The 14,160-nt window shown below is 34.9% G+C and overlaps 1 protein-coding gene across 2 annotated transcripts; it reads left to right on the top strand.

The window, feature by feature from the left end:
* Positions 1 to 2,224: 2,224 nt before the first annotated feature.
* LOC133317668 (inorganic phosphate transporter 1-4) lies at positions 2,225 to 3,799 on the top strand. 2 transcript variants are annotated; one of them, XM_061519535.1, is made up of 3 exons: positions 2,225 to 3,291; positions 3,388 to 3,607; positions 3,740 to 3,799. In XM_061519535.1, the coding sequence occupies exons 1-3, from the start codon at positions 2,225 to 2,227 to the stop codon at positions 3,797 to 3,799; spliced, it is 1,347 nt and encodes a 448-aa protein (XP_061375519.1). The 2 variants fall into 2 exon arrangements, with proteins under 2 accessions (XP_061375519.1, XP_061375518.1); XM_061519534.1 differs by having other exon boundaries at positions 2,225 to 3,799.
* The last annotated feature ends 10,361 nt before the right edge of the window (positions 3,800 to 14,160 follow it).

Raw genomic sequence — 14,160 nt, forward strand, 5'->3', positions numbered from 1 at the left:
ATAAACAAAAAAATTTCTTTTATATGAAGGTAATTTGAATTCAAAATTTAAAATTTTAGATAAAAATTGATATCTACACTATTGTTCATTTCATTGAAATGTTGTCCATAAATAGGTTCAGAATTACAAATTATAGATAAATTTGAATTAGCGACAATATGTAACTAACTCATAAAATAACAACTCCTAATAAAACACAATCAGTTCCTATTAAATACAAAACACAAATAACTCATATTAGATACAAAATACAATCAATTCATATTACATTAAATTCGAAATTCAAATAACTTTGATACCTTTCCTTTTCTCCCTTGAGTTTGGAGGATGGGGGTGATGATAGACAAGGGGGCAATTGGGAAGATTTGAATCGATAATTTATTATGTGTGCATTTCTCACAATTTTACCCACTGATGACTGGAGGGTACATTAATAATTAACTGTCAGAATGAATAAAAAGTGAATGAAGCAATTAGATGAATTGCTTAATCAAACTTAAATATAATTACTAATTTGGCTATGCCGAAATGATACGTGGCTGACGGATGGCACACGTCAAATCTAGTGAATATAAATTTGACTTTTTTGAATTAAAAAACAGAAAAGGAAAGAAAGAAAATTATGGCATAGCCCCGAGCTCAAGTAACTCAGCGCAGCGCACTAGTAGTAGATGGTAATTAATTCCATAACGAGAAGCAAAGGAAAATCGTAATTATTTGGAATAATAACGAATTTAAGTACAGACATAAAAACATACTGCGTAGTTCAAGCAAAGAAACAAAAAAGAATAGTGATCCAGCAATTGAGGAAAGGGCAAAGAAGGTTGACCCGGGCAAAGAGAACCGAAAAAGCAGGGGTATATGCTGGTCGAACATTCTCGTGAACGGTTGTTTACCTCTCTTTTGTTATTTTTGTTACCTATAAATAATTGGCCACTCCCTTCACCTCTTTTGCACAAAGCAAATTCTTCTCTTAGTACTCTTTCTTTCTTTTTTCTTACTCTCACCAAATTCTTCAAAGCTTGTATCATACCTGCAGGTCAGCCTCTAGCATTGTCTCTTTCTCACTTTCTTTCTTTTTGTCCCTTTTGGGTTGACTTCCTCTACATGTCTTTATCCTATGCATGCATTACGTGACTATGATTTGATCATCCATGCATGTCGACTAAATATGTCTCTTTTACCCTACTCATAACAGCGAAGAAAGAAGGTTTGTGGTATTTGTCATCCCAACATGCATTTCATATCATGTTTTCCCAGAACAACCCTGCCTTATCTGCTGGTTTTGATCCTAATTTATATTTGTTTATGCAATTTATTAATTTACAGCATCGTGGGCACCCTTTGTGTCAAAAAATGCATGAATCCCGTCTTCCATTTTTGCTTGAGTTATTTACATTCCCTTAGTGGGTTACATTCCCCTAGTTCATGTCATAGGAATCCACTTGTTTGTTCTCCGGTTTCGTGGCCTACTTTCTAGAAAGAAATAATTCATTGGTTAAAAATAGGGATAGGATATTGTGACACCCAAGTTATGTTACACTCATGTGACACTCAGTCAATCTCACCGTTAGATCGCTTATGTTGATCCAACGGTTATATTTATTTCCATCTTTGTATGGTCATGATTTCCCAAATTTAATATTTTATATTTATTTCTACCTTTGTATGGTTATGATTTCTCATATTTAATGCTTTCACTTTAAATTTGGGAAATCATACCATGCAAAGATGGAAATAAATATAACCGTTGGATCAACATAAGCGATCTAACGGTGAGATTGACTGGGTGTCACATGGGTGTAACATAACTTGGGTGTCACAATATCCTATCCCTTAAAAATATCCTGTATGATTTTTAGAAACTATAATAGGAACTCTACGTGTAATGATTAAAATGATTTGTCTTGCTTTTTTTTCTGTAACTAGAAAAGAAGTTCTGTCTTTACATAAATTTATTTTCTCATAGCTTGAATTAGTTATCTTGAATGGTTTCCCTCATTGTATATTTATTCTTAATAAGTTCTTCATAGTCATCGCCGTAGTCCAATCGATCAATTACCTTGCATACTTGTGTTCTTGCGCTTGATTCAAGACAATGTTATTAACATAATAGTTTGTCCCTCCATTGGATGGTTCTACTTTTGCAGAGAAATCAAGCATTTGAAAAAATAAATAAATAAGAAACAGAGGGAAACTTTGTGATTAGCTAGACTTGCTAGTCATGGCGAGAGAGCAACTAGAGGTGCTAAGTAAACTAGATGCAGCAAAAACGCAATTGTATCATTTCACAGCAATAGTTATTGCTGGAATGGGATTCTTCACTGATGCTTATGATCTGTTCTGCATATCACTTGTTACAAAGCTAATAGGCCGCATATATTACCATGTTGATGGTGCACCAAAGCCTGGCTCATTGCCCCCAAATGTGGCAGCTGCAGTTAATGGTGTAGCATTCGTTGGAACACTTTCTGGACAACTTTTCTTCGGATGGCTTGGAGACAAAATGGGCCGGAAAAAAGTCTATGGCATGACTCTAATGCTTATGGTAATATGCTCCATTGCCTCTGGTCTTTCTTTTGGGCGTGATGCAAAGGCTGTCATGGGAACTCTTTGCTTTTTCCGGTTCTGGCTTGGTTTTGGTATAGGTGGAGATTACCCTCTTTCTGCTACCATAATGTCAGAGTATTCTAATAAGAAGACTCGCGGTGCCTTTATAGCTGCAGTTTTTGCCATGCAGGGGTTTGGAATTTTGGCAGGAGGCATTTTTGCTATTATAATTTCATCTGCGTTCAAGGCAAGGTTTGATGCTCCACCATATGAGGTTGATGCATTGGGTTCAACTGTTCCGCAAGCTGATTATGTTTGGAGGATAATTCTAATGGTTGGGGCACTTCCAGCTGCAATGACTTACTACTCCCGGACCAAGATGCCAGAAACTGCCCGTTACACTGCCCTGGTTGCTAAGAATATGGAGCAGGCTGCAGCAGATATGTCTAAGGTCATGCAGGTAGAGATTCAAGCCGAATCACAAAAGGAGGTGCAAGCACAAAATGGTCAATCATATGGTTTATTCTCAAAGGAGTTCCTCAGTCGCCATGGACTGCATCTACTTGGAACAACAAGCACATGGTTCTTGCTTGATATTGCATTTTACAGCCAAAATCTCTTCCAGAAGGATATCTTCAGTGCAATTGGTTGGATTCCTCATGCACAAACCATGAATGCCCTTGAGGAGGTTTATTTTATTGCAAGGGCTCAAACGCTTATTGCTATTTGCAGTACAGTTCCAGGGTATTGGTTTACAGTGGCATTCATTGACAGGATGGGAAGATTTACAATCCAGTTGATGGGTTTCTTCTTCATGACTGTCTTCATGTTTGCTCTTGCCATTCCTTATGAACACTGGACTCTTAGGGAGAATAGAATTGGATTTGTGGTGTTGTATTCCTTGACCTTCTTCTTTGCTAACTTTGGGCCTAATGCTACCACATTTGTTGTGCCAGCAGAGATTTTCCCAGCTAGATTCCGATCTACTTGCCATGGAATATCATCAGCAACTGGGAAGCTTGGGGCTATGGTTGGTGCTTTTGGATTCTTGTATTTGGCACAAAACCAGGACAAGAGCAAAGCAGATGCAGGGTACCCTGCTGGTATTGGTGTGAGGAACTCACTGCTTGTGTTAGGTGTCGTTAACATTTTAGGTTTCATGTTTACTTTCTTGGTTCCTGAGGCAAAGGGAAAATCCTTAGAGGAGATGTCAGGTGAGAATGAAGACGGACTTGAAACCAAGGTATAAGCGTGGCAATGGAATAATGCCATATGTTTTGGTCACGATTATCTATTACTGAAATAAACCCGTGCCTTAAATTCGGCAAGGGAATTACCAAAGCTTTCTCGTCCTATTTGTTATTACTTTTTATTTTTTGTGATTTTGCTTTCTTATTTTGTAATAGGAACCGGATGTACTATTTGTTCTTGGAATAATGAGAATTCTAATATTTGAAGATTTAGTTCATTTTGTTTTTCAGTCAGCAAGGTGTTGTTCTTCCCATAAACTGTATGTCGGCTTAGATCATTAGTGTTTTCTATGTGATTTTGTGAATACAAATAAAGATTAATTAATCTTGAATTTGAATAGACCGCAAAATTACTTCTACACTGGAGAGAAATTTTCCTATTTTTCCAAAGTAAAATATACAGCGGGAAATTGGTCTGAATTTCAATTAATTTAACTGACTTTTATCTTCAATTTATAAAACCTGCCATACCATTTTTACTGTTTTTGGGTAAATTAACCTGCCCCATCATTTTTTCGTCAATACGATTCAAGCATTATCTGGTATTTCTTTAAAGAATTCAAGCACTAAAAATAAGAATTACAAGGATTACCCGATTCATATGTCTTTTTTGAGATTTATACAAATTGATAATGAATTCACCAAACTCGATTCACGTAGCAAACCCGATTTACAGACACAGTCAATTGGGTTAAGAATAAACGAACATACATCCTAATTCCTAGAAGAAACACTAAGGAATTACGATGCTTTTAAGGGAGTAAAAGGTTATAATAACAAGAGATTGAATTTTAACTAAATTAGATGAATTGATTAGCAGTATAAAAAGGAATATTAATTAGGGTTGAACTCAAGCCATATATACAGTGAAGATTAAAGGAAATTGAATCCTTAACTACACTTTTCTTGATTGCATAAACTTTTGCTTTTGCGTTCTTGCTTTGTTTTCTATTTTAATAACTATTTAGTTTTATTTAAATATTTCATTTGAATTGTCCAACATAAGTGAAATAGTGAACTAGTACTTGAAACATTAATCTATATTGGAACGACACTCTACTTACTACTTTATTACTTGTATAACGTACACTTGCCAAGTACGCAACAAGTTTTTGACGTCGTTGCCGAAGATTAATTTTATGTCAACAGTAGTAGTAGCTAAGACACTTTAGATTGCGAATTTTATTTTCTGTTATTTTAATCCACTTATTTAAAGTCAATTTTTATTTAAATATTATATTTAAGGTTTGATAATTCCTTAATCCACTATGTATTAAGGGTCAAATTGAGCAATTAATTAATCTAAATTCAGACAAAACACAGGAAAATTATAATTTATTTATTGATTTATTCTCGAGAATACTTTGATAAAATTATTGTGTTTTGTAGGATTTTTTCTTCAAGATGAAAGGCTTAAACAACAATGGAAATAAGAAGAGAAAAAGTTTTTACCAAAAAAAAAAAGGGAAAAAGCAACCTGAAGTTATGCGCCTTTATATTGACGCTAAAGGCGCCAAGCTTCCTCACCTTTGGCGCAATTTGCGCCAAAATCTCTGTGGCGCAATTAGCGCCAAGCTTCCTTTGAACGCGCAATATCTTCAATTTGTTTCAAAATTTTAAATTAAAGATTTGATTGAAGATTGCTTTGGGGATTTGAATATCTTTTTCAAGTTGAGATTTTCTTAAAAGAAATCATACCATTTCTGATTAAAGATTTGAATTAAAAATTTTTGAGGAAACTCTCTCTTGAATATATAAAAAGAAGAAACTTGGAAAACAGGTGAACATTCATTTGAACACAGAGGTAGAAAGCAAGGAAGGCGGAACGCAGAGAACTCAGAGATCAGAGACGGTGAAGAACCGAAAGAGGATCAAAGCGGAAACGTGGAGATTCAACATCATTCTTCATCTAGGAATTTAGATTAATTGTCTTTTAATTTTCTTTTGATATTTTGTTAAAGCAAGACATGAATATGTCTGGCTAATTTTCTTAGTAGTTAGGGATATGGATTCGACATGGATCCTTTTCTGATTTAAATTGTTTCTTTAATAGATTGTCTCAAGTTGTTTGTGTTTTACCTCAGAATTATTTTTTATGCATTCTTGTACGACTTGATCACTTATATCGAGATTTGAGGGTTAAGGTTCACAATAGACATATTGAGATTTTAATCCTAATAGGAGTAAATACCAATTCTTGCATAATATAGACATAGACTTGTAGGAATTATAAACTTTCATAATTCATCGAGTTTAATGCTTAATCTGAAAAGGGTTTCTACGCAATTAGGATTCTAATTAGGTTAAAGGGTTAAATAACTAATACGTTAGGGATTTAACTAATTAATAATTAGATGATGAATTGTTTGAAACAATTCGGATAAATTATTATGGGAATTAATTTAAACTACTCAAGGGAGATCAGAGGTAAAGTATACCCTAGCTGCATTTTTATTCTTGATTTAAATCTCATGTTTTTAGTCTTTTACTTAATTTCTTTCACTGTCATTCATATTTAATTTTTAATTAAATATTGGTTACTTTTAAAATTACCTTTGGAATTGTCTAACTTAGATAAAAATAGTGAAACTATTGCTTGTAATTAGTCCTCGTAGAAAAGATACTCTACTTAGTCACTTATTACTTGTACGACCGGTATACTTGTCATGTTTGCAACAAATTTTTGGCACCAATCAACAATAGTAGTATCTGTGGAGTTCAAGATTAGACTTTTATTTTCTGTTTTAACTTTTCACCCTTACTGATTTTTATAATTCTGATTAATGCAAAGTACAATCGATCCAAACGACTTGCTCTATGAACCAGAGATTGAAAAGATAGCAAGGGAGAACAAAAGGCTTGTTAAGGAGCAAATGGAAAGAGAAATGGTGAACTGCTCACTCTTCCAAGAACAAGCATAAACTATAGCTGAGGAATTACCACCTGCGGATGCCATGGAGCAATTTCTTAATCCATCTTTCTTGCCCTTCTCTTCTGCAATTGTCATTCCACCAATTCTTGCCCGCCTTCTTGTAGCTATTCTAGAACAATCAATTTTTGGGGGAGGACGACTATGATCTCAATATTCATGTGTCGGGATTTTTAGAGCTATGCCAGCTTCACAAGCACCACAGAGTTAGCACTGATACAATTCGTTTGATACTCTTTTCATTTTCACTAAAAGGAAAAGCAAAAGAATGGCTGAGGAATGAACCTGAAGAAAGCATCATGTCATGGGAGGATTTGGTGGTAAAATTTAGAAAGAAGTTCTTCAATCTTTCTAAATTCATGCAGAAGAAGCGAGAGATCGACCATTTCTCTCAACATGATGGAGAATCATTTAGCACAGCTTGGAAGAGATTCAAAAGTCGATTGATAGCTTTCCTGCAATATGCTTTTCAAGCAGGAGATAAAGTAAGGCTCTTCTACCATGGTGTATGCCCTGCTGATAGAAGATTTCTGAATATGGCTGCTAATGGATCATTAATTAACAAAGTTCTAGATGCATCTCTGCAACTCATTGAAAAATTAGCAATTGATAAGAATGAGGATGTAACCAGCTCAAAAAAAGGTATACTTCAAGTGGATAGATTTGACATCTTGATGACTAGTTAGCAAAGCTTGCAGAAACAGATGGAATCTCTCACAAAGATGGTTGCTAAAAATCAATTTTTTACCATCAATGCTGAAGAACCGGGGGTTTGTGATATCTGTGTTGAGGGACACTTGACTGCAAGTTGTCCATGGGCTCAACCTGCTAATGTTAACTACATGGGTAATCCACCAAGAAACAATTATCAGGGTAATAACAACATGGGGTGGAAGAATAATGCGGCTCTCTCTTACAATCCACAACCACAATAGTCGCAATAGTCTGTGATATTTAGCTCATTTTCAGCCTTGGAGAAGCTTGTAGAGACAATGGCCACAACCATCGATGCTTTTATGCAAGAGACAATGTCAAATTTCAAGAATCAAGAGGCCTCTATCTGAAACCTTGAGACACACATTAGACAACTAGAAAAGAAGTTAAATGAGAGGATTCCGGGGAAAATGCCTAGTGAAACTGTGGTTAATCTAAGAGAGCATTGCAATGCAATCACCACTCGAAGTGGGAAGGTGATTGAAACTCAAGATAAGCCAGCCAAGGTAGAAAAAGAAGCACCAAAGGAGGAGGAGACAAAAGATAAGGATAATAAGCAAGAAAAGACTCCTAATAATGATGATGTAACTTACTTTGGAGGAGAGATTATTCATGACAATAGTTCTTCAAAGAAGAATGCGAAAAAAAAAATGCTGAAGAGCTAAGGAAGAAGCTACTTGAGAACAACTCATATGCTAAAGCACCCTATCCACTAAGGACCCAACAACAAGAGCAAAGGAAGCAATGGTCTAAATTTTTAGATATTTCTAAGAAATTGCATATAAATGTTCCTTTTGCCGAAACTCTGAAGCAAATGCCTTCGTATGCTAAGTTATTGAAGGAGATCTTATGTAAGATGAAAAAGCTCATAGGGGATGAACCTGTTGTTTTAACTTTTAACAGCGGAGAGCAGTGCGAACAAACATAGGAAGATGCCTTTAAAACTATAGGATCCAGGGAGTTTCAGCATTCCCTGCACCATTGGCAGAGTCTTATGCGATCTTAGTGCCAGTATCAATGTGATGCCACCGTCCCTGATGAAAAAGCTGGGAATTGATGAAGTGAAGCCAACTAGAATGAATGTTCAACTGGTTGACCGCTCAACAAAGCAAGCATATGGTATTGTGGAAGATGTGCTCGTCAAGGTAGATAAGTTTCTAATCCCTATTGATTTTGTTATCCTTGACATTTATGAAGATGCCAGTGTTTCTATGATCTTTGGGAGGCCATTATTAACAACCTTAGGAGCACTAATCGATGTACCTAAGGGCGAGTTGATATTGAGGGTAGTGGGAGAATGAGCAACATTCAAGATACTTGCGTAGGAATCTCCATTGCCTGCATCTAAACTTGAAGGTCAGGTTTAGTGCATTGTTGAAAAAGAGGTTGAGGAAGGAAACAAGATGGAAATCCATCAGAAGTATAAGGAACGCAAGTCAAAAGTTAAGATGGAAAACCCAGGAGTAAGGGAAAACATGTGAAGACTGAATCTAGAGCTCCTAAGGTCACTCCATCTCATCCATCTACGCAGGAGTATTATGGAAGGACACAATATTGGATCAGAAGACTAGTTCATCGATGATAGCGTGCTTCCAATCACCATAATCGTGAGGGTACGTCAGGCTCGGGACATAAAACAAGCACTAATTGGGAGGCAACCTAATAAGTTTTCTATTTTGTATCTTTTATTTTATTTTGATTAATTTTACTTTACTATTTTATTTTATTTTATTTTATTTTTATTTTTATTTTATTATGTTAGGTTAATTTTAAATTTTTATTTTGATTAAGAGATGGTGAATTTTGGTGTAGGGTCCCAGTTCATAAAGACTTGGTTAGAGGAAAATTGATGAGAAAATCAAAGTGAAGGGTGACCCAAAAACACCAATATGGCGCTCAAAGAGCCAATAACTTGAAGTTTCTGTCAATATGCGCAATGAACACCATTTTGACGCTTACTACGTGAAAAATTCATGTGTTTGTGCCTTGAGCACGATCCTTGTGCATTTTACACTGGTCAATTGAAATTTTTGTGAGTTCGCTCAAAGAATGCCACCTTAATTCAGTCATTGGTGCAATTTACGCCATCATTGGCGCAATTTGCACCACCAAGTTCAGCAATTTTTTTATTTTTTTTATTTTTATTTAATTTTTTAGAAAATCTTTTCATCGATCCTCACTGCTCCAACAGACCAAGCCCATCACACCACTACCACATGCCCTCCTCTCTCCCACCAACTAGCCTCCATCTTCCATCTCCACAACTCACCTCATTAGAACACCCAAACTCGATACCCACCGAACCATTTAACTAAACCCCAACCTTCAACCTTCTTCAATAAATCCCAAAAAGATCCACAACCAACATCCACCATTATACCCATTGGACCACCTTCCAAAGCAAATCCATTCGTACCCATAGGAACAAATCACTGCAAGCCATCTCCAAGCAACTTGTGCCACCATGATCTCAAAACTCTATCCTCCATCGTCCAAGAAAGACCACAAACTTCCTATTAACCTGTACACATAAACCCAAGACCACTTACAGCCTTGTCGTCCAACCAAGCTTAACTCTAGGTTTATTTTATTTTTTTGTCAGATTTTTGCAAAAAATAAAATAAAATTCCACTACGGGCAAGGAAAAGGTAAGTGTATTTCATCTTGATTTCATGTGACAACAAGTATTTGGGGATTTGCATTAGGTTTATAGTGTTAATTTTGTTGAAGTTTGACATTACTGGAGAGCGTCCAGAGGCACCCTCAATACCAACTGCAGGAGTGGTAGTTGATTAGACCGCAACAGAAGACTTCTTTGCAGACCTATGACTGAGAACCTACATGATTTACCACCATCTCTTTTGTCTTCATTTTGCTTTATTTTTCTTAGACTTTTTTTTTTATTACATATTAGTATTGTACTGTATTGAGATATGACTCACATTTTTTAATTCATATTGATATTATCATGTTATTTTGTTCTAATCTATATGTGTATTTCGAGTATGCAGAATTACTTCACATCTAGGTTAGAATTATTACTGAGGACAATAGATTCTAAATCTGGGAATTGGTTGCATAACATGCTTCGACTGAGGAATAGACACACTCAACAGGAATACAATGATAATTCAGGGGAGATATCTCAATGTTTTTGAATATTTTTAATTTTTTTTCTTTTCTTTTCTTATTCTACTAGTCTCTGAATGCTATCTCTGAATTAGTATATGCTGAATTGATTAATAAATCTGAATAGACTTTAGGAAGCACAAGTGACACTATGATGGTTCGTCATGAATTTTCTGTCATGATATTGCATTGAACTTCATTTAGGATAATATAACTGCTCATTTGAATGACTTTTGGATAATATTCTAATTGGAAATAGGAATATTATTCTAGCTTGGTACCATAACACGTGAGGTTTTAGCCAAAATAGTATAATTTTTTTAAGAGACCTCACTGTAGTAGTACTCTAGCACTTGCTCTATTTCTCTCTTGATGCATGGATATATTGAGATGATAAAGGCACTTTATTTTGTATAACCACTGGCCAAAATAGACCACCTGAAAATTTTTCCATTGGCACCCCCTTTGAGTCTGAGACTTATCTTTCTTTTATTCACTCGTACTGTTACTTAACCTCTATCCTTAATTATCCCACCTTTGAATGAGATTGAAAGCCTTATCAAATATTCAGGTGAAGTTATTATGAATAGTGTTAAGTAATGAGAAGAGGGGAAGAATGCTCAAAGTGAGGAAGAAAAATATTAAATAAAGCTACAGTAGTTTGTGTTAAAAATAAAGTAAAAAAAAATTGTAAAATAGAAAAAGAAAAGGCATTTTATTTTTTTATTTTTGTTATTTTCTAAAAAAGCAGTAATTAAGAAAATAAGAAGGTGGTAGAAGGGAGAAAAGTATGAAGTTAGAAAAGAAACAGGCAGTAAAGAGAAGAAGTAGTGAAAGAATGTATGTGAATTGACTGATTTTATATTGGATAATGTGTTTCAATCTCATTCAAGAAATTTAACTACTTCCAAAATAGTCTTATCCCCATACCAGGCCACATTACAACGCTGAAAAGACATTTTGATCAATATATACATGTTCTCTGTGTTCCTCACTTTTAGGAACTTGAGAATAGTATCAAGCCTATGGTAGTGATATTACACTAATGGATTGAGTGGTTTTATCCCCAAGCACTTGAGTGATGAGTGTTTTGTTTATCCTAATGAGGGGTACTCAAGTTAGATTCAATTTCTATCGAAAACTGGAAAGTATTGTTCAAAGTTCCTAACACTGGAAGCCATTCATGCTTAGCATAGTATTTTTCTAAGCAATTGCTCCTAATTATTTTTTAATACAATATTGTTCTTGAATTTAATGTGTTTCTTCTCAAGGTTTATGGCAGGTATCTTTAATGTTAGTTCTTTGCAATTTGATCCAAAGATAGAGCTATATTTTTTCTTATTATTTTTATTTTATGAATTACTTTTAATTTTATTAGTTATTCTTGGTTTTATGCTAATTTTTATTTTGTTTTGTTTTGTTCCACTTTTTAATATTATACTTCGTGATTCTCTATGAGGTATTATTAACATCATGGCAGATCAATTTCAAATTTTGCCAAATTTGCTTGAAAAATTCTTTTGTGGGGGCCAATATACAGATGATCCTCACAATCAAATAGATTATTTCCTCTATTTTTGCGATGGTAAAAGAATATATGGTGTCAAGACACCATTAAGCTACAATTGTTTCCCTTTTTCTGAAATGTAAAGCCAAGACATGGTTGATGACTCAATCTCAAGGAAGAATCACCACCTGGGAGGATTTAGAATTCAAAACTTTGAGCAAATATTTCTCATCATCCAAAACCATAAGGACTAAAAAAGAGATTGACTCCTTCACACTCAAGGAGGGAGAATATTTATATAAAGTTTGGGGTAGGCTTAAAACAATACTCAAAAAATGCCCAAATCACCTTCATGAAGACTAGCAATTAGTTCACACTTTCTACACTAGTCTATGCTCGTTTCAAGAATAATCTTAGATACTGTAGTTGGAGGATCTCTCTATACCAAAACACCTGAAAAAGCTCTAGATTTGATTGAGAAAGTGGTTTGCAATGAATACCATACACTCAAGGCCCAACCAACAGTTGAACAAAATGTGGTGGATGAGTCATCCATTCTAACTTAAGAGAATTGTATATATTTTGCTCCACCTCTTGTCATCTAAACAGAACAATAACAACCATAACGAAACACCCTATCTGACTTGGAGGATGCACTCATGCAACTAACTTAAGAGAGGTTGTTTATGCAAGAGGCCATGTCTTTCTTCAAAACCAAATAGGCATCTATGAGAAATCTTGAGCCACTAACAAAAGACAAGCAGGTTCAAAAGGATGTTGGGGGAAATTCACAATTGAAGGATTAAGATATGGAAAAAGTTATTGAAGAATCTGAAACTGAGGAGGAATCTAATGTAGAAGAAGAATTCAATGTTGAGAAATATTCTAAAGTGGATAAAACATATATGGAATAGACCCCCCTCTCCAATGAAGATTATCATTCTACTGTCCTATGATGAAACACCTAAAAATTGTGGAAGAAAACTCAGTTGAAGAAGCGAGTTATAAGGAGCCAGAGATTGGCTCTTCAAATGCGAAATAATGCAAGGACACTAATCTTGTGGTTTCAATTTAGGTATGTAGTGACACTATTCAGCATAAACTACCTCCAAAGATCAATGATCCAAGAATCATTGACATTTTTTACCCCATGGTAGACATGTATCTTGAGCAAACCTTGTGTAATAACGAATCAAGTGTAAATTTGATGCCAATGACCTTGCTAGAGAAAATGAGAATAAAGAATATCAGGTCCATGGAAATAACTCTACAATTACTCGATCATTTTATTCAAGTGTCAGTTAGTATTATTGAAGATGCAATAGTCAAGGCGAGCATCTTTACTTTGCAATCATCAATATGGAATAGGAACCTAATATTTCTCACCTCGTTGAAGAATTATTTTTGGCCACTACAGAAATAGTGGCTGATGAAAAAAAATGAGGTAACTCTTAACCTGGATGCAAACTAGGTAAGTAGATGTTTTTGCAATTAATTCTTCAACTCTTATGTTTTTCCCCACAGAAGTACATGCACATTTATTGAATACAAGGGAGGTGAAAAAATGAAATTTATGGGTCTTCACCAATTAAGAGCTAAAAGCAAACCCAAAGTTCAAATAAAGAAATCTAAGAAGATGACTATGACAAAGGGAACAAAGCCAACTTTACTTGTGTGCTTCAACCCACCTTGATCATCAGTCTGTCAGGCTCGCGGCGTTATATAAGTGTTTATTAGGAGGCAACACAATGAAAATTTCATGTTTTATATTTTCTCTAATAAAAATAAAAAGAAATAAAGTTGACTATGACTAATAGATTAGGCATGGTTTAAGCTGGTGGTTATGCAAGTGCAAGACATCACAGGGAATACATAGGAGGATGATCGAGCTTGCTAACTTCCATTGTCTTAGCTTCTTTTTCTGCTTTATTCTATTTTTATTTCTATTTTTTATTTCTTTAATTTTATGTTTATTTCCCCTTTACTTTTGTAATTTGTTATGTTAAGATTAATTTTCTGTCACTATTGTGTATGAGCTAACATTTCTAACCTCTATGACATTCATGATCGTGTTCTTTCCA

The sequence above is a fragment of the Gastrolobium bilobum genome, unplaced genomic scaffold (genome assembly GCF_033153095.1).
Source record: "Gastrolobium bilobum isolate Gb01-03AN ecotype WA unplaced genomic scaffold, APGP_CSIRO_Gbil_v1 utg25010, whole genome shotgun sequence".
NCBI classification, from domain to species: domain Eukaryota; kingdom Viridiplantae; phylum Streptophyta; class Magnoliopsida; order Fabales; family Fabaceae; genus Gastrolobium; species Gastrolobium bilobum.

Bases quoted from the DNA above. Each gene is read 5' to 3' on its own strand.
- LOC133317668 (XM_061519534.1), top strand. From the start codon at position 2,225: ATGGCGAGAGAGCAACTAGAGGTGCTAAGTAAACTAGATGCAGCAAAA.